At 42.4% G+C, this 20,149-nt stretch overlaps 1 protein-coding gene across 1 annotated transcript; it reads left to right on the top strand.

Annotated features, from left to right (window-relative positions):
• Positions 1-6,227: 6,227 nt before the first annotated feature.
• On the top strand, positions 6,228-7,287 carry LOC308150353 (mucosal pentraxin-like; the record flags this gene model as incomplete). The annotated part of the gene is made up of 3 exons (XM_080523197.1): positions 6,228-6,285; positions 6,511-6,613; positions 6,750-7,287. 3 exons carry the CDS (start codon positions 6,228-6,230, stop codon positions 7,285-7,287), a joined length of 699 nt encoding a protein of 232 aa, XP_080379323.1.
• Positions 7,288-20,149: the final 12,862 nt, after the last annotated feature.

The raw sequence follows: 20,149 nt of genomic DNA on the forward strand, positions 1-20,149 counted from the left end.
TCTTCATCATTCTCAAATTGCTGAATGTGACAATACCTCATGAGTTTTCCCCCTATAGAAATCGTTGAATGTATTCTAGCTGAAATTGAGTCACTTGATGTACATGCCAATAAAAGTAGTTAAGCAGTACACTGTTCTTTCTTTATTGGAGTACAGAAGAGGCTGTATGCACACACAGTTTTGTTGACCTGTATTTGTTAACCTTTTATTAGTCCCACTGAATCCTGATTCAGTGAGTGCAATGCTTTGCCCATATTGAACACACTGCATGTTAGATAGCCTCTACTAGCTTCTACACTTAGGCAGCACAGAAGTTACTGCAGCTTATTTTACAAAACGCCTTAGTCAAGGCTGTCCAGTCACAACCAATCGACTCAAAAAGCAAAACACAAAGATTTATTGGGGAAAACACACAACATAATCCAGGATTTAACTGGGTTTCAGAACTTCTATGACCAGCTGCTCCTCCTCGACAGCAGACCCCCCTCTACCTGTCTGCCCTGGAGTCAAAGTTAGGCCCTGTCCACACCTATACGTTTTTTTGATAAACGTGGATTTTTATATTCGTTTTGGGGGGTTCGTCCAGACGCAAACGAGTTTTTGCCCCCTGAAAACGAAGATGTTTAAAAACGCCTGCCAGAGTGAAGATGTTTAAAAACGCTGTATATTCGCCGTATATTTTTGACGTGTGGACGAGATAGACGGAGCTTTTTGTATTCGTCACGTCATCATGCACGTAGATTTCTATGATCATGCGCACTGCAGCTGTTTGCTGTTCCCTCTAACGTCATATCCTGGCACCAGTAACTACTATGTTTACAATAGGCAACGGTGTTCGAGGCTACACAAGCGAGGAAAATGGATGTGAACAAAGTGCTTCTAGTTCTTTCACTGTTAACTGGGCTTTTAACCTGTTCACAGATAAATGCACAGTTAATGAACGAGAACATTGAGACAGACGTCTGATTGGCCAGCGGGGCTATGGGGATAATATTATATCGCCGACTACTGGTGTGGAATGCTCAATGACAGCGTTTATATTGCGTTCATGCGTATGCATGTGGACACAGACATTGTTTATAAACATGCTGGTGTGGACGGTAATATTTTTATATACGAAAAACGTTTATCAAAAAAACGTATAGGTGTGGACAGGGCCTTAAGCCTAACTTGGATCTCGGCGGGCCTGGTTACCCCTGAAATCTAGTATCCAGGACCTACTGTCCCTTCCTTAAGCCTAACTTGGATCTCGGCGGGCCTGGTTACCCCTGAAATCTAGTATCCAGGACCTACTGTCCCTTCCTTAAGCCTAACTTGGATCTCGGCGGGCCTGGTTACCCCTGAAATCTAGTATCCAGGACCTACTGTCCCTTCCTTAAGCCTAACATGGATCTCGGCGGGCCTGGTTACCCCTGAAATCTAGTATCCAGGACAGTAAAATATTTAAAGTGCAATAGCTGGCAAATGAGCAGTGGGCAGGTGCAGATAAGCTAGTTGAAGGCTATATTGAAGAAGTGCGTTTTTAGCTTTCTTTTAAAAATATTTAGTGAGCTGGCTTCCCTGATCTCTAAAGGTAATGTGTTCCAAAGCTTTGGGGCATAGTTGGCAAAGGCTGCGCTCCCGATCTTCTTCTGACTGTTGCTGGGAACCTCTAATAAACCTGCGATAGATGATCTTAGTGTTCTTGAGGGCACATAATTGGCAAGGGAATTAGCAATGTACTTTGGGCCTCGCCCATTAAGGGCTTTGTATATAAGGAGGAGGACCTTAAAATCAACCCTACATGTTACTGGCAGCCAGTGCAGAGTAGCTAGGACCGGAGTAATGTGTTCTCTCCTCTTGGTTCTAGTTAGAAGTCGAGCTGCAGAGTTTTGAATAAGCTGAAGTCTTGCAGTAGTTTTTTTAGGAAGCCCAGTAAAAAGTGGCTTGAGACAAAGGCATGAATCAGTTTTTCAGCATCTTTTTGGTTTATAAGTGGTCTTACTTTAGCAATGTTTCTAAGGTGAAAGAATTATGTTTTCGTCACCTTGTTAATATGGGACTTGAAGCTTAGGTCTGAGTCGAAAATAACACCTAGACCTCAGGTTTAATCAATGATGTCAGTTTCCCTAGATTATTAAGCAGCATATCCCTCTTTGCTTTAGGGCCGATCAGTAGGACTTCAGTTTTGTCCTCGTTTAGCTTCAAGAAGTTATTGCTCATCCATTTATTTATTGCTAGAAGACAGTTCGTAATGGAGTCTATAGCTGAAGTATCATTTGGTTCAGCAGAAATGTACAGTTGCGTGTCATCGGCATAGCTGTGGAAACATACGTTGTGCTCTCTAATGATGTCCCCGAGTGGTAACATGTATAGTGAGAATAGTAGTGGACCAAGGCAGCTCCCTTGTGCGACTCCGAAATCGCTGTCATATTTCTCAGACACATGATCTCCAAGCTTGACATAGAACTTTCTCCCTGTAATGCAACTAATACAATTGTGCAATGTAGATTCTGCTTCCAGCATTATTAGTAGTGTTGTTAGTAGTATACTATTATTAGTATTATTATTATTATTAGTAGTAGTAGTATTATTATTATAGTGACTATAAGTTCTGAGTTATTCTGGTTATTTATTATGCAGTTAAACAGGGAGTCCATTCTGAAGGAATCTCATAATAACTGATACTAGGCTTACTTTAAGTGTTACTATTGTATATGACAGTAATTCATAAGTTCTAATGATAGTAACTCTACCACTGAGTGTTCGTTTAGCTCCAGACAGGGCCTGGGTGTGTGTGTGTGTGTGTGTGTGTGTGTGTGTGTGTGTGTGTGTGTGTTCTGGTAGCATTGTGTATGTATGTTACGGAGCCCCCCTGGGGTCACATGGTAGAGAACAATTATTTGATGTGTGAATCTGTTCCCTCGGTTTAGTAAATCTGTTCCCTCGGTTTAGTAATTCGTTAGGGTTAGGGTTAGAATCCTTGCAATCGTTCTGGCTCGTAGGGCCTAACCCTAACTCTAACGAATTACTAAACCGAGGGAACAAATTACTAAATCGAGGGAACGGATACCTGTCTGTCTGCCCTGGAGTCAAAGTTAAACTCTACCTGTATGTCTGCCCTGGAGTCAAAGTTACTCTCTACCTGTCTGTCTGCCCTGGAGTCAAAGTTACTCTCTACCTGTCTGTCTGCCCTGGGGGGTATTCCACGAAGCTCGATAAAGTTCTAAGCCTCGATAAAGTTCTAAGCCTCGAAAATGTTAGCTTGCGTTCGGTGCCATCAATGTGGCTCAAATAATTCGCTGCTTGGTTGAGCTCCTTCTGAGTCAGATATAATTAGCCTGGTCGCGACCAGGCTAAAACACAGGCTATGGTAAGACGCGCGTCAAAAAAGGCTCACAGGCGGAAACTAAACCCCGAACGACAGTTCCTCATGTGTCTTTTAGGAAATATTAGTTCCCACTTCACACGAGATAGATAGATGGATAGGTTGACTGTGTGATAGATAGATAATTTGATAATTTGAAAGTGTGATCGATCGATAGATAGTTTGATTGTGTGATAGATAACTAGATATTTAGAAAGTGTGATAGATAGATAGATAGATCGATGGATACATAAATTAAAAAATGTACAAAATAAAATAAAATGAATAGGTATGTCTATTGCATTGCTGTTATCACAGCGGTCTGGTTGGCGCAGTGGTTAAGGCAGCCGGCTGGAGTCCCAAAGGTTGCGAGTTCGAAGTCTTTTTTTCTTTTCTTTTTTACATTTAACCGAAGATTTCATGCAAAGGCTTCAAACACCATTGTAATCGTGTCAGTTCTTGTAAATTAGCCTGCACCATAATTTTATAGCCTACATACTTTTTTAGATGAGATTTTAGATTAGATTCAGACAACGAAATTGCAGTAAAAAGTGTGTCGGAAGAGGGATTCGAACCACGTCTAAAAATTATGAATAAATCCTGTGGCAGCCGTCGATACCACTAGGCCATTGTGGCGATATGACGGTTTGTAGCCTGCTGCTGATATCACCACAGTAGTAATATTCATTTATTAAAATATGAACATATAACAATAACTGGGGCTAGTATGACCTACGCATTTAATCGGTCAGCAATTTCTTGCCAAACCATTTCCCTCGCCTTGTTAATTGCGGCAGTATTGCACTATTTTACATCTTATTTTTCCGTCTTCATAAAGATCAATAATTCGGGAATGCTGCGCAAATGTAGTACGCCTGCAGAGTGGAGTATCTTCATTTCGACAGATCGACTCTTCTGGGCTCTTTATGTCTGCGTGCACGCGCCGATATCGAAGATTTGTAAGCCTGTCTTCTGTGAACACTCATCACGCAAGGCTGATCCTCGTTCGAGGAATCACCTGAGGCTTGAATTCCAATCTCGAGTTGCCTGAGCGCCGCATTTATTTATATCGCCGCTATACTGATCCGCCTTTAGTGGAATGGCCCCCTGGAGTCAAAGTTACTCTCTACCTGTCTGTCTGCCCTGGAGTCAAAGTTTCTCTCTTACACCTATAACGGCATAACAAACTGGATTCTTTCAGCACATGATAAACCTCTTAACCATAGAAACAAACATGTTTGTACATCTGTAAACAGGTTAAAAGTCCAGTTGACAGTGAAGGAACTAGAAGCACTTTGTACACATCCATTTTCCTTGCTTGTGTAGCCTCGACCACCGTTGCCTGTTTTAAACAAAGTAGTTACTGGTGCCAGGATATGACGTTGGATGAAACAGCTGCAGTGCGCATGATCATAGAAATCTACGCGCATAATTACGTGACGAACACAAAGACAACTGTCTATCTCGTCTACACATCAAAAATATACAGCGAATATACAGCGCTTTAAAAAAAACTTCACTCTGGCCGGAGTTTTTTTAAATGTTCGAATTCAGGGGGCAAAAACTTGTTTATCAAAAAACGTATTAGTGTGGACAAGGCCTGAGTCTGCTTCTCCTGCAACATAAGGCTATGTCCACACCTATACGTTTTTTTGATAAACGTTTTTCGCATATAAAAATATGACCGTCCACACCATCATGTTTATAAACAATGTCTGTGTCCACATGCATACGCATGAACGCAATATAAACGCTGTCATTGAGCATTCCACACCAGTAGTCGGCGATATACTATTATCCCCATAGCCCCGCTGGCCAATCAGACGCCTCTGTCTCTCAATGTGCTCGATCATTAACTGTGCATTTATCTGTAAACAGGTTAAAAGTCCAGTTAACAGTGAAAGAACTAGAAGCACTTTGTTCACATCCATTTTCCTCGCTTGTGTAGCCTCGAACACCGTTGCCTGTTGTAATAACAGGATATGACGTAGGAGGGAACAGCAAACAGCTGCAGTGCGCATGATCATAGAAATCTACGCGCATGATGACGTGACGAATACAAAAAGCACCGTCTATCTCATCCACACGTCAAAAATATACGGCGAATATACAGCGTTTTTAAACATCTTCACTCTGGCAGGCGCTTTTAAACATCTTCGTTTTCAGAGGGCAAAAACTCGTTTGCGTCTGGACGAACCCCCCCAAAACGAATATAAAAATCCACGTTTATCAAAAAAACGTATAGGTGTGGACAGGGCCTCAAGCAGACCCACAACCAACAGCCCGTATAGACCATCACACTCCACCCCATAACATGGGGCCCATAAGGGACCCGAAACCAGTCCCAACAACAACAACAACAAAAATATACTAAATAAATAAACATCAAATGTAACAAAACAAATATCCAGTTCATTACATATTGTAGTGACCCACAGAGTAGCGGGTGTATTGATAACCATGCACAGCTGCCCCGCATTCCCCTATCAGGCGGATGGCCCAGAGAAGAGAACTGCAGGCTCGTTAGCCCCACATGCCACACCTGGGCCTCCTCCTAGGGACTCACAGATAAGGAGGAGCCACTTCTCTATTCCACTGATCACAATAAAAAGGACAGGAGAGACCAGACATCTTAGGAACTAAACTAGACATCTTCTGGATCAATTAAGCTACAGTACATCTGCCGTTTAGTAGAACTGACAAGGTAGGTTCTCTAGCATGACATACGGTGAAAGACATTTTGTCCATTAATGACACACTTGCAATTGAAGAGAATGCATTCAAGGAGAATACAAACCCATTTAAAGTGTATACTTGCATGTACACTGAAACCCTAATGTCATATTTGTTGTAAACATTGCTGTTGATGTATTGTGAACAGATGGAGAGACTCTTTGTGGTGCTGGTCATGTTCACCATGTGCTGGGCCGAGCCTCAAGGTGAGACATCTGAACATCCCGTTGATTTACTTTGAACATGAATGCTCATTTGACATACGATCAGTATTCATGAATCATATGGCACTACACACACCTGGAAGTACATACCATTTACATTTGTGTATGCAATGGAAATCTCTTCAGACAGTACTAACATTACAATTCCAAATGTGCTTTGAAGGGTTTGTTTTGATTTGATGGACTGAATCCTCTTTGTCTGACCAGACCTCACAGGTAAAATGTTTACATTTACACGAGAGACCAACACTGCGCACGTGAAGCTGACACCAATAGGAGAGATCCTTGGCTCTGCGACCATATGTCTCAGGTAATATGGTGTTCAATACTTCTGTCGTCAACTTTAGACAACTCAAAACACCTTGACGTTGTGTCTGCATGTTGAATCCATAGTGATATTGAATATTTCTTGTTCTAACTCTATATTTATGAACCTCTTCCTGAAGGTATTTCACAGACCTGCGGCGACACTATACTCTGTTCTCCATGGCCTCCCGAAAAGACGACAACGACCTGCTGCTGTTCAAGAGGGTAACTGGAAGACTGGAACTGCACGTCAGGCATAAGGCACTCAAGTTTAAGGGGGTGCCAGGTGAGCTCAACGTGTGGGTCTCAGTGTGTGCCACCTGGAACTCCACCGATGGTCAGCTGTGGACCAATGGGAAGCCCAGCCCAACGCAGACGCCGGGCTACACAGGGGTGCTTGATGGTGGTGTTCCCAGTGTCATTCTGGGTCAGGACCAAGACTCCTATGGGGGGGGCTTTGTTACGAGTCAGTCATTTGTTGGGCTGATCAGTGATGTGAATGTGTGGAACCATGTCCTGTCTCCTTGTGAGATTCAGCACTTCACAGCTGATGTAAACTACAGCCCAGGCAATGTGATTAACTGGAGGGCACTGACTTACACTGAGAGTGGGCAGGAGGTGTTTGTAGAGGACAAGTTGAGAGCCATTTCTAACTTCTCCAACTTCTGTGCTGTTTAATCTTCATCATTCTCAAATTGCTGAATGTGACAATACCTCATGAGTTTTCCCCCTATAGAAATCGTTGAATGTATTCTAGCTGAAATTGAGTCACTTGATGTACATGCCAATAAAAGTAGTTAAGCAGTACACTGTTCTTTCTTTATTGGAGTACAGAAGAGGCTGTATGCACACACAGTTTTGTTGACCTGTATTTGTTAACCTTTTATTAGTCCCACTGAATCCTGTCCTGATTCAGTGAGTGCAATGCTTTGCCCATATTGAACACACTGCATGTTAGATAGCCTCTACTAGCTTCTACACTTAGGCAGCACAGAAGTTACTGCAGCTTATTTTACAAAACGCCTTAGTCAAGGCTGTCCAGTCACAACCAATCGACTCAAAAAGCAAAACACAAAGATTTATTGGGGAAAACACACAACATAATCCAGGATTTAACTGGGTTTCAGAACTTCTATGACCAGCTGCTCCTCCTCGACAGCAGACCCCCCTCTACCTGTCTGCCCTGGAGTCAAAGTTAGGCCCTGTCCACACCTATACGTTTTTTTGATAAACGTGGATTTTTATATTCGTTTTGGGGGGTTCGTCCAGACGCAAACGAGTTTTTGCCCCCTGAAAACGAAGATGTTTAAAAACGCCTGCCAGAGTGAAGATGTTTAAAAACGATGTATATTCGCCGTATATTTTTGACGTGTGGACGAGATAGACGGAGCTTTTTGTATTCGTCACGTCATCATGCACGTAGATTTCTATGATCATGTGCACTGCAGCTGTTTGCTGTTCCCTCTAACGTCATATCCTGGCACCAGTAACTACTATGTTTACAATAGGCAACGGTGTTCGAGGCTACACAAGCGAGGAAAATGGATGTGAACAAAGTGCTTCTAGTTCTTTCACTGTTAACTGGGCTTTTAACCTGTTCACAGATAAATGCACAGTTAATGAACGAGAACATTGAGACAGAGGCGTCTGATTGGCCAGCGGGGCTATGGGGATAATATTATATCGCCGACTACTGGTGTGGAATGCTCAATGACAGCGTTTATATTGCGTTCATGCGTATGCATGTGGACACAGACATTGTTTATAAACATGCTGGTGTGGACGGTAATATTTTTATATACGAAAAACGTTTATCAAAAAAACGTATAGGTGTGGACAGGGCCTTAAGCCTAACTTGGATCTCGGCGGGCCTGGTTACCCCTGAAATCTAGTATCCAGGACCTACTGTCCCTTCCTTAAGCCTAACTTGGATCTCGGCGGGCCTGGTTACCCCTGAAATCTAGTATCCAGGACCTACTGTCCCTTCCTTAAGCCTAACTTGGATCTCGGCGGGCCTGGTTACCCCTGAAATCTAGTATCCAGGACCTACTGTCCCTTCCTTAAGCCTAACATGGATCTCGGCGGGCCTGGTTACCCCTGAAATCTAGTATCCAGGACAGTAAAATATTTAAAGTGCAATAGCTGGCAAATGAGCAGTGGGCAGGTGCAGATAAGCTAGTTGAAGGCTATATTGAAGAAGTGCGTTTTTAGCTTTCTTTTAAAAATATTTAGTGAGCTGGCTTCCCTGATCTCTAAAGGTAATGTGTTCCAAAGCTTTGGGGCATAGTTGGCAAAGGCTGCACTCCCGATCTTCTTCTGACTGTTGCTGGGAACCTCTAATAAACCTGCGATAGATGATCTTAGTGTTCTTGAGGGCACATAATTGGCAAGGGAATTAGCAATGTACTTTGGGCCTCGCCCATTAAGGGCTTTGTATATAAGGAGGAGGACCTTAAAATCAACCCTACATGTTACTGGCAGCCAGTGCAGAGTAGCTAGGACCGGAGTAATGTGTTCTCTCCTCTTGGTTCTAGTTAGAAGTCGAGCTGCAGAGTTTTGAATAAGCTGAAGTCTTGCAGTAGTTTTTTTAGGAAGCCCAGTAAAAAGTGGCTTGAGACAAAGGCATGAATCAGTTTTTCAGCATCTTTTTGGTTTATAAGTGGTCTTACTTTAGCAATGTTTCTAAGGTGAAAGAATTATGTTTTCGTCACCTTGTTAATATGGGACTTGAAGCTTAGGTCTGAGTCGAAAATAACACCTAGACCTCAGGTTTAATCAATGATGTCAGTTTCCCTAGATTATTAAGCAGCATATCCCTCTTTGCTTTAGGGCCGATCAGTAGGACTTCAGTTTTGTCCTCGTTTAGCTTCAAGAAGTTATTGCTCATCCATTTATTTATTGCTAGAAGACAGTTCGTAATGGAGTCTATAGCTGAAGTATCATTTGGTTCAGCAGAAATGTACAGTTGCGTGTCATCGGCATAGCTGTGGAAACATACGTTGTGCTCTCTAATGATGTCCCCGAGTGGTAACATGTATAGTGAGAATAGTAGTGGACCAAGGCAGCTCCCTTGTGCGACTCCGAAATCGCTGTCATATTTCTCAGACACATGATCTCCAAGCTTGACATAGAACTTTCTCCCTGTAATGCAACTAATACAATTGTGCAATGTAGATTCTGCTTCCAGCATTATTAGTAGTGTTGTTAGTAGTATACTATTATTAGTATTATTATTATTAGTAGTAGTAGTAGTATTATTATTATAGTGACTATAAGTTCTGAGTTATTCTGGTTATTTATTATGCAGTTAAACAGGGAGTCCATTCTGAAGGAATCTCATAATAACTGATACTAGGCTTACTTTAAGTGTTACTATTGTATATGACAGTAATTCATAAGTTCTAATGATAGTAACTCTACCACTGAGTGTTCGTTTAGCTCCAGACAGGGCCTGGGTGTGTGTGTGTGTGTGTGTGTGTGTGTGTGTGTGTGTGTGTGTGTGTGTGTGTGTTCTGGTAGCATTGTGTATGTATGTTACGGAGCCCCCCTGGGGTCACATGGTAGAGAACAATTATTTGATGTGTGAATCTGTTCCCTCGGTTTAGTAAATCTGTTCCCTCGGTTTAGTAATTCGTTAGGGTTAGGGTTAGAATCCTTGCAATCGTTCTGGCTCGTAGGGCCTAACCCTAACTCTAACGAATTACTAAACCGAGGGAACAAATTACTAAATCGAGGGAACGGATACCTGTCTGTCTGCCCTGGAGTCAAAGTTAAACTCTACCTGTATGTCTGCCCTGGAGTCAAAGTTACTCTCTACCTGTCTGTCTGCCCTGGAGTCAAAGTTACTCTCTACCTGTCTGTCTGCCCTGGGGGGTATTCCACGAAGCTCGATAAAGTTCTAAGCCTCGATAAAGTTCTAAGCCTCGAAAATGTTAGCTTGCGTTCGGTGCCATCAATGTGGCTCAAATAATTCGCTGCTTGGTTGAGCTCCTTCTGAGTCAGATATAATTAGCCTGGTCGCGACCAGGCTAAAACACAGGCTATGGTAAGACGCGCGTCAAAAAAGGCTCACAGGCGGAAACTAAACCCCGAACGACAGTTCCTCATGTGTCTTTTAGGAAATATTAGTTCCCACTTCACACGAGATAGATAGATGGATAGGTTGACTGTGTGATAGATAGATAATTTGATAATTTGAAAGTGTGATCGATCGATAGATAGTTTGATTGTGTGATAGATAACTAGATATTTAGAAAGTGTGATAGATAGATAGATAGATCGATGGATACATAAATTAAAAAATGTACAAAATAAAATAAAATGAATAGGTATGTCTATTGCATTGCTGTTATCACAGCGGTCTGGTTGGCGCAGTGGTTAAGGCAGCCGGCTGGAGTCCCAAAGGTTGCGAGTTCGAAGTCTTTTTTTCTTTTCTTTTTTACATTTAACCGAAGATTTCATGCAAAGGCTTCAAACACCATTGTAATCGTGTCAGTTCTTGTAAATTAGCCTGCACCATAATTTTATAGCCTACATACTTTTTTAGATGAGATTTTAGATTAGATTCAGACAACGAAATTGCAGTAAAAAGTGTGTCGGAAGAGGGATTCGAACCACGTCTAAAAATTATGAATAAATCCTGTGGCAGCCGTCGATACCACTAGGCCATTGTGGCGATATGACGGTTTGTAGCCTGCTGCTGATATCACCACAGTAGTAATATTCATTTATTAAAATATGAACATATAACAATAACTGGGGCTAGTATGACCTACGCATTTAATCGGTCAGCAATTTCTTGCCAAACCATTTCCCTCGCCTTGTTAATTGCGGCAGTATTGCACTATTTTACATCTTATTTTTCCGTCTTCATAAAGATCAATAATTCGGGAATGCTGCACAAATGTAGTACGCCTGCAGAGTGGAGTATCTTCATTTCGACAGATCGACTCTTCTGGGCTCTTTATGTCTGCGTGCACGCGCCGATATCGAAGATTTGTAAGCCTGTCTTCTGTGAACACTCATCACGCAAGGCTGATCCTCGTTCGAGGAATCACCTGAGGCTTGAATTCCAATCTCGAGTTGCCTGAGCGCCGCATTTATTTATATCGCCGCTATACTGATCCGCCTTTAGTGGAATGGCCCCCTGGAGTCAAAGTTACTCTCTACCTGTCTGTCTGCCCTGGAGTCAAAGTTTCTCTCTTACACCTATAACGGCATAACAAACTGGATTCTTTCAGCACATGATAAACCTCTTAACCATAGAAACAAACATGTTTGTACATCTGTAAACAGGTTAAAAGTCCAGTTGACAGTGAAGGAACTAGAAGCACTTTGTACACATCCATTTTCCTTGCTTGTGTAGCCTCGACCACCGTTGCCTGTTTTAAACAAAGTAGTTACTGGTGCCAGGATATGACGTTGGATGAAACAGCTGCAGTGCGCATGATCATAGAAATCTACGCGCATAATTACGTGACGAACACAAAGACAACTGTCTATCTCGTCTACACATCACAAATATACAGCGAATATACAGCGTTTTAAAAAAAACTTCACTCTGGCCGGAGTTTTTTTAAATGTTCGAATTCAGGGGGCAAAAACTTGTTTATCAAAAAACGTATTAGTGTGGACAAGGCCTGAGTCTGCTTCTCCTGCAACATAAGGCTATGTCCACACCTATACGTTTTTTTGATAAACGTTTTTCGCATATAAAAATATGACCGTCCACACCATCATGTTTATAAACAATGTCTGTGTCCACATGCATACGCATGAACGCAATATAAACGCTGTCATTGAGCATTCCACACCAGTAGTCGGCGATATACTATTATCCCCATAGCCCCGCTGGCCAATCAGACGCCTCTGTCTCTCAATGTGCTCGATCATTAACTGTGCATTTATCTGTAAACAGGTTAAAAGTCCAGTTAACAGTGAAAGAACTAGAAGCACTTTGTTCACATCCATTTTCCTCGCTTGTGTAGCCTCGAACACCGTTGCCTGTTGTAATAACAGGATATGACGTAGGAGGGAACAGCAAACAGCTGCAGTGCGCATGATCATAGAAATCTACGCGCATGATGACGTGACGAATACAAAAAGCACCGTCTATCTCGTCCACACGTCAAAAATATACGGCGAATATACAGCGTTTTTAAACATCTTCACTCTGGCAGGCGCTTTTAAACATCTTCGTTTTCAGAGGGCAAAAACTCGTTTGCGTCTGGACGAACCCCCCCAAAACGAATATAAAAATCCACGTTTATCAAAAAAACGTATAGGTGTGGACAGGGCCTCAAGCAGACCCACAACCAACAGCCCGTATAGACCATCACACTCCACCCCATAACATGGGGCCCATAAGGGACCCGAAACCAGTCCCAACAACAACAACAACAACAACAACAACAACAAAAATATACTAAATAAATAAACATCAAATGTAACAAAACAAATATCCAGTTCATTACATATTGTAGTGACCCACAGAGTAGCGGGTGTATTGATAACCATGCACAGCTGCCCCGCATTCCCCTATCAGGCGGATGGCCCAGAGAAGAGAACTGCAGGCTCGTTAGCCCCACATGCCACACCTGGGCCTCCTCCTAGGGACTCACAGATAAGGAGGAGCCACTTCTCTATTCCACTGATCACAATAAAAAGGACAGGAGAGACCAGACATCTTAGGAACTAAACTAGACATCTTCTGGATCAATTAAGCTACAGTACATCTGCCGTTTAGTAGAACTGACAAGGTAGGTTCTCTAGCATGACATACGGTGAAAGACATTTTGTCCATTAATGACACACTTGCAATTGAAGAGAATGCATTCAAGGAGAATACAAACCCATTTAAAGTGTATACTTGCATGTACACTGAAACCCTAATGTCATATTTGTTGTAAACATTGCTGTTGATGTATTGTGAACAGATGGAGAGACTCTTTGTGGTGCTGGTCATGTTCACCATGTGCTGGGCCGAGCCTCAAGGTGAGACATCTGAACATCCCGTTGATTTACTTTGAACATGAATGCTCATTTGACATACGATCAGTATTCATGAATCATATGGCACTACACACATACCTGGAAGTACATACCATTTACATTTGTGTATGCAATGGAAATCTCTTCAGACAGTACTAACATTACAATTCCAAATGTGCTTTGAAGGGTTTGTTTTGATTTGATGGACTGAATCCTCTTTGTCTGACCAGACCTCACAGGTAAAATGTTTACATTTACACGAGAGACCAACACTGCGCACGTGAAGCTGACACCAATAGGAGAGATCCTTGGCTCTGCGACCATATGTCTCAGGTAATATGGTGTTCAATACTTCTGTCGTCAACTTTAGACAACTCAAAACACCTTGACGTTGTGTCTGCATGTTGAATCCATAGTGATATTGAATATTTCTTGTTCTAACTCTATATTTATGAACCTCTTCCTGAAGGTATTTCACAGACCTGCGGCGACACTATACTCTGTTCTCCATGGCCTCCCGAAAAGACGACAACGACCTGCTGCTGTTCAAGAGGGTAACTGGAAGACTGGAACTGCACGTCAGGCATAAGGCACTCAAGTTTAAGGGGGTGCCAGGTGAGCTCAACGTGTGGGTCTCAGTGTGTGCCACCTGGAACTCCACCGATGGTCAGCTGTGGACCAATGGGAAGCCCAGCCCAACGCAGACGCCGGGCTACACAGGGGTGCTTGATGGTGGTGTTCCCAGTGTCATTCTGGGTCAGGACCAAGACTCCTATGGGGGGGGGTTTGTTACGAGTCAGTCATTTGTTGGGCTGATCAGTGATGTGAATGTGTGGAACCATGTCCTGTCTCCTTGTGAGATTCAGCACTTCACAGCTGATGTAAACTACAGCCCAGGCAATGTGATTAACTGGAGGGCACTGACTTACACTGAGAGTGGGCAGGAGGTGTTTGTAGAGGACAAGTTGAGAGCCATTTCTAACTTCTCCAACTTCTGTGCTGTTTAATCTTCATCATTCTCAAATTGCTGAATGTGACAATACCTCATGAGTTTTCCCCCTATAGAAATCGTTGAATGTATTCTAGCTGAAATTGAGTCACTTGATGTACATGCCAATAAAAGTAGTTAAGCAGTACACTGTTCTTTCTTTATTGGAGTACAGAAGAGGCTGTATGCACACACAGTTTTGTTGACCTGTATTTGTTAACCTTTTATTAGTCCCACTGAATCCTGATTCAGTGAGTGCAATGCTTTGCCCATATTGAACACACTGCATGTTAGATAGCCTCTACTAGCTTCTACACTTAGGCAGCACAGAAGTTACTGCAGCTTATTTTACAAAACGCCTTAGTCAAGGCTGTCCAGTCACAACCAATCGACTCAAAAAGCAAAACACAAAGATTTATTGGGGAAAACACACAACATAATCCAGGATTTAACTGGGTTTCAGAACTTCTATGACCAGCTGCTCCTCCTCGACAGCAGACCCCCCTCTACCTGTCTGCCCTGGAGTCAAAGTTAGGCCCTGTCCACACCTATACGTTTTTTTGATAAACGTGGATTTTTATATTCGTTTTGGGGGGTTCGTCCAGACGCAAACGAGTTTTTGCCCCCTGAAAACGAAGATGTTTAAAAACGCCTGCCAGAGTGAAGATGTTTAAAAACGCTGTATATTCGCCGTATATTTTTGACGTGTGGACGAGATAGACGGAGCTTTTTGTATTCGTCACGTCATCATGCACGTAGATTTCTATGATCATGCGCACTGCAGCTGTTTGCTGTTCCCTCTAACGTCATATCCTGGCACCAGTAACTACTATGTTTACAATAGGCAACGGTGTTCGAGGCTACACAAGCGAGGAAAATGGATGTGAACAAAGTGCTTCTAGTTCTTTCACTGTTAACTGGGCTTTTAACCTGTTCACAGATAAATGCACAGTTAATGAACGAGAACATTGAGACAGAGGCGTCTGATTGGCCAGCGGGGCTATGGGGATAATATTATATCGCCGACTACTGGTGTGGAATGCTCAATGACAGCGTTTATATTGCGTTCATGCGTATGCATGTGGACACAGACATTGTTTATAAACATGCTGGTGTGGACGGTAATATTTTTATATACGAAAAACGTTTATCAAAAAAACGTATAGGTGTGGACAGGGCCTTAAGCCTAACTTGGATCTCGGCGGGCCTGGTTACCCCTGAAATCTAGTATCCAGGACCTACTGTCCCTTCCTTAAGCCTAACTTGGATCTCGGCGGGCCTGGTTACCCCTGAAATCTAGTATCCAGGACCTACTGTCCCTTCCTTAAGCCTAACTTGGATCTCGGCGGGCCTGGTTACCCCTGAAATCTAGTATCCAGGACCTACTGTCCCTTCCTTAAGCCTAACATGGATCTCGGCGGGCCTGGTTACCCCTGAAATTTAGTATCCAGGACAGTAAAATATTTAAAGTGCAATAGCTGGCAAATGAGCAGTGGGCAGGTGCAGATAAGCTAGTTGAAGGCTATATTGAAGAAGTGCGTTTTTAGCTTTCTTTTAAAAATATTTAGTGAGCTGGCTTCCCTGATCTCTAAAGGTAATGTGTTCCAAAGCTTTGGGGCATAGTTGGCAAAGGCTGCGCTCCCGATCTTCTTCTGACTGTTGCTGGGAACCTCTAATAAACCTGCGATAGATGATCTTAGTGTTCTTGAGGGCACATAATTGGCAAGGGAATTAGCAATGTACTTTGGGCCTCGCCCATTAAGGGCTTTGTATATAAGGAGGAGGACCTTAAAATCAACCCTACATGTTACTGGCAGCCAGTGCAGAGTAGCTAGGACCGGAGTAATGTGTTCTCTCCTCTTGGTTCTAGTTAGAAGTCGAGCTGCAGAGTTTTGAATAAGCTGAAGTCTTGCAGTAGTTTTTTTAGGAAGCCCAGTAAAAAGTGGCTTGAGACAAAGGCATGAATCAGTTTTTCAGCATCTTTTTGGTTTATAAGTGGTCTTACTTTAGCAATGTTTCTAAGGTGAAAGAATTATGTTTTCGTCACCTTGTTAATATGGGACTTGAAGCTTAGGTCTGAGTCGAAAATAACACCTAGACCTCAGGTTTAATCAATGATGTCAGTTTCCCTAGATTATTAAGCAGCATATCCCTCTTTGCTTTAGGGCCGATCAGTAGGACTTCAGTTTTGTCCTCGTTTAGCTTCAAGAAGTTATTGCTCATCCATTTATTTATTGCTAGAAGACAGTTCGTAATGGAGTCTATAGCTGAAGTATCATTTGGTTCAGCAGAAATGTACAGTTGCGTGTCATCGGCATAGCTGTGGAAACATACGTTGTGCTCTCTAATGATGTCCCCGAGTGGTAACATGTATAGTGAGAATAGTAGTGGACCAAGGCAGCTCCCTTGTGCGACTCCGAAATCGCTGTCATATTTCTCAGACACATGATCTCCAAGCTTGACATAGAACTTTCTCCCTGTAATGCAACTAATACAATTGTGCAATGTAGATTCTGCTTCCAGCATTATTAGTAGTGTTGTTAGTAGTATACTATTATTAGTATTATTATTATTAGTAGTAGTAGTAGTATTATTATTATAGTGACTATAAGTTCTGAGTTATTCTGGTTATTTATTATGCAGTTAAACAGGGAGTCCATTCTGAAGGAATCTCATAATAACTGATACTAGGCTTACTTTAAGTGTTACTATTGTATATGACAGTAATTCATAAGTTCTAATGATAGTAACTCTACCACTGAGTGTTCGTTTAGCTCCAGACAGGGCCTGGGTGTGTGTGTGTGTGTGTGTGTGTGTGTGTGTGTGTGTGTGTGTGTGTGTTCTGGTAGCATTGTGTATGTATGTTACGGAGCCCCCCTGGGGTCACATGGTAGAGAACAATTATTTGATGTGTGAATCTGTTCCCTCGGTTTAGTAAATCTGTTCCCTCGGTTTAGTAATTCGTTAGGGTTAGGGTTAGAATCCTTGCAATCGTTCTGGCTCGTAGGGCCTAACCCTAACTCTAACGAATTACTAAACCGAGGGAACAAATTACTAAATCGAGGGAACGGATACCTGTCTGTCTGCCCTGGAGTCAAAGTTAAACTCTACCTGTATGTCTGCCCTGGAGTCAAAGTTACTCTCTACCTGTCTGTCTGCCCTGGAGTCAAAGTTACTCTCTACCTGTCTGTCTGCCCTGGGGGGTATTCCACGAAGCTCGATAAAGTTCTAAGCCTCGATAAAGTTCTAAGCCTCGAAAATGTTAGCTTGCGTTCGGTGCCATCAATGTGGCTCAAATAATTCGCTGCTTGGTTGAGCTCCTTCTGAGTCAGATATAATTAGCCTGGTCGCGACCAGGCTAAAACACAGGCTATGGTAAGACGCGCGTCAAAAAAGGCTCACAGGCGGAAACTAAACCCCGAACGACAGTTCCTCATGTGTCTTTTAGGAAATATTAGTTCCCACTTCACACGAGATAGATAGATGGATAGGTTGACTGTGTGATAGATAGATAATTTGATAATTTGAAAGTGTGATCGATCGATAGATAGTTTGATTGTGTGATAGATAACTAGATATTTAGAAAGTGTGATAGATAGATAGATAGATCGATGGATACATAAATTAAAAAATGTACAAAATAAAATAAAATGAATAGGTATGTCTATTGCATTGCTGTTATCACAGCGGTCTGGTTGGCGCAGTGGTTAAGGCAGCCGGCTGGAGTCCCAAAGGTTGCGAGTTCGAAGTCTTTTTTTCTTTTCTTTTTTACATTTAACCGAAGATTTCATGCAAAGGCTTCAAACACCATTGTAATCGTGTCAGTTCTTGTAAATTAGCCTGCACCATAATTTTATAGCCTACATACTTTTTTAGATGAGATTTTAGATTAGATTCAGACAACGAAATTGCAGTAAAAAGTGTGTCGGAAGAGGGATTCGAACCACGTCTAAAAATTATGAATAAATCCTGTGGCAGCCGTCGATACCACTAGGCCATTGTGGCGATATGACGGTTTGTAGCCTGCTGCTGATATCACCACAGTAGTAATATTCATTTATTAAAATATGAACATATAACAATAACTGGGGCTAGTATGACCTACGCATTTAATCGGTCAGCAATTTCTTGCCAAACCATTTCCCTCGCCTTGTTAATTGCGGCAGTATTGCACTATTTTACATCTTATTTTTCCGTCTTCATAAAGATCAATAATTCGGGAATGCTGCGCAAATGTAGTACGCCTGCAGAGTGGAGTATCTTCATTTCGACAGATCGACTCTTCTGGGCTCTTTATGTCTGCGTGCACGCGCCGATATCGAAGATTTGTAAGCCTGTCTTCTGTGAACACTCATCACGCAAGGCTGATCCTCGTTCGAGGAATCACCTGAGGCTTGAATTCCAATCTCGAGTTGCCTGAGCGCCGCATTTATTTATATCGCCGCTATACTGATCCGCCTTTAGTGGAATGGCCCCCTGGAGTCAAAGTTACTCTCTACCTGTCTGTCTGCCCTGGAGTCAAAGTTTCTCTCTTACACCTATAACGGCATAACAAACTGGATTCTTTCAGCACATGATAAACCTCTTAACCATAGAAACAAACATGTTTGTACATCTGTAAACAGGTTAAAAGTCCAGTTGACAGTGAAGGAACTAGAAGCACTTTGTACACATCCATTTTCCTTGCTTGTGTAGCCTCGACCACCGTTGCCTGTTTTAAACAAAGTAGTTACTGGTGCCAGGATATGACGTTGGATGAAACAGCTGCAGTGCGCATGATCATAGAAATCTACGCGCATAATTACGTGACGAACACAAAGACAACTGTCTATCTCGTCCACACATCAAAAATATACAGCGAATATACAGCGTTTTAAAAAAAAACTTCACTCTGGCCGGAGTTTTTTTAAATGTTCGAATTCAGGGGGCAAAAACTTGTTTATCAAAAAACGTATTAGTGTGGACAAGGCCTGAGTCTGCTTCTCCTGCAACATAAGGCTATGTCCACACCTATACGTTTTTTTGATAAACGTTTTTCGCATATAAAAATATGACGCACCAGCATGTTTATAAACAATGTCTGTGTCCACATGCATACGCATGAACGCAATATAAACGCTGTCATTGAGCATTCCACACCAGTAGTCGGCGATATACTATTATCCCCATAGCCCCGCTGGCCAATCAGACGCCTCTGTCTCTCAATGTGCTCGATCATTAACTGTGCATTTATCTGTAAACAGGTTAAAAGTCCAGTTAACAGTGAAAGAACTAGAAGCACTTTGTTCACATCCATTTTCCTCGCTTGTGTAGCCTCGAACACCGTTGCCTGTTGTAATAACAGGATATGACGTAGGAGGGAACAGCAAACAGCTGCAGTGCGCATGATCATAGAAATCTACGCGCATGATGACGTGACGAATACAAAAAGCACCGTCTATCTCGTCCACACGTCAAAAATATACGGCGAATATACAGCGTTTTTAAACATCTTCACTCTGGCAGGCGCTTTTAAACATCTTCGTTTTCAGAGGGCAAAAACTCGTTTGCGTCTGGACGAAC

Source organism: Nansenia antarctica, assembly GCF_963989245.1.
Source record: "Nansenia antarctica genome assembly, chromosome: 2".
Lineage (NCBI taxonomy): Eukaryota > Metazoa > Chordata > Actinopteri > Argentiniformes > Microstomatidae > Nansenia > Nansenia antarctica.